A 1,329-nucleotide genomic window follows, 5' to 3' on the forward strand; every position below is an offset into this window, starting at 1 on the left:
TTGCTCTAATGAGGCGATTCTGGCATGGGGTGAAGAGCTGCCACACACCCCTTACCTCTCCAGGTCTGGGCTGGGGTACCTCACTCTCCATGACAGGCTGTCCCCTGTTGCAGACATCTTTCAGCTCCCTGAAGGGACCATTCAGCACTGTCCGAATGTCTTGTGGTCGGAAGGCACAGACAGCCGAGATGGAAGCCTCCTCCCTGGAAGAGACATAGGTTGGAGACAGATATCGGAAGAGCACTAGGGAACAAGGCATGCCTTGTCAAATGAGATGACCCATAAGAAATGCATAGGAGCCATGCAGCCAGCTCCTGGGAGAAGCCACCCCCTCTGGAAGATACAGCACTGAAAGGTGCCAGCCCCACGTTATCTCCCACCCTGTAATTCTCCTCCACACCAGGACCCCCTCACCACTGAAAGAAAAAGATGCCATAAAAGATGGGGGCCCCCACTCCAGTCTCAGGTCGAAGAATAGCCATGTCCTGCAGGACACTAGAGGCCCGGCCATCTTCAGGCCCTGGACACCGCAGGTCAGCCTTCAGAAAGGTCGTCCACTTCTTCTGGAGCATCCTCCGGCCCCCAAGGTCCCCCTGGGGTGACAAGAGAATGGGCATTTCTTTTTAGAAGACAAACATTCTATGGAGAATGTGGAGATCAATATGAGTTTACCCCACACAAGGAGAGATGGAAAGACAGACGCATAAAAATGCAATGTAGAGATACAGACAGAGTTAGCAGTAGGGAAGGATACATGAGTAGACAGGGTAAAAATGAAAGGGACTGAGTTCATTGTTGCACTTACAAAGTTCTATACTATGTGCTTTACATACCTTATCTCAGGTAGGCCTCAAAACAACCCTTATAGCTAAGCTTCATCAATATCCTCATCTATAAGGATACTAAAGAGCCTACCTCAAGTCACAGAGGCAGGAAGTAGTGGAGCAGGATCTGGAGCCCAGATCTGTCTACAATTCCCACCTTTCACCTCTACACCTCCTAGGGACACTGTGTCACAAGGGTAGTTATGCAGTTAAAGGGGCTAAAGCCCTTTCCCCATACTCTTCAAGCTCCCAGAAAATAAGTCAAGACACAGAAAATGGAGATAGAGGAGAAATGAAAAGACAGAGACCCAGAGAACAAAAGACAGAGACCAGGCAGAGCAGGAGACAACAGACAGACAGCTGGGATTGGAGTCTCACCGCACACACACGGGCCACCCGAGGAACTTTAAGGCGCTCGTATGAGTCAAAGGCTCGAGAAGTCTCCGTAAAGAAGAAGTAGATTTCCTTGTCTCCATCTTCATCCCCCCACTCAGCTGGCCTCAAG

The 1,329-nt window shown here is 50.1% G+C and overlaps 1 protein-coding gene across 1 annotated transcript; it reads right to left on the reverse strand.

Moving 5' to 3' along the window:
• Window positions 1–4: 4 nt before the first annotated feature.
• On the reverse strand, window positions 5–1,323 carry LOC106726649 (semaphorin-4F-like; the record flags this gene model as incomplete). Its single annotated transcript, XM_014542321.1, has 3 exons — window positions 1,203–1,323; window positions 415–593; window positions 5–203 (listed from the first exon to the last, which is right to left on the reverse strand). Coding segments are annotated over exons 2-3 (357 nt in total), but the record flags the coding sequence as incomplete, so codon positions are not given.
• Window positions 1,324–1,329: the final 6 nt, after the last annotated feature.

The sequence above is a fragment of the Myotis brandtii genome, unplaced genomic scaffold (assembly GCF_000412655.1).
Source record: "Myotis brandtii unplaced genomic scaffold, ASM41265v1 scaffold29891, whole genome shotgun sequence".
NCBI lineage: Eukaryota > Metazoa > Chordata > Mammalia > Chiroptera > Vespertilionidae > Myotis > Myotis brandtii.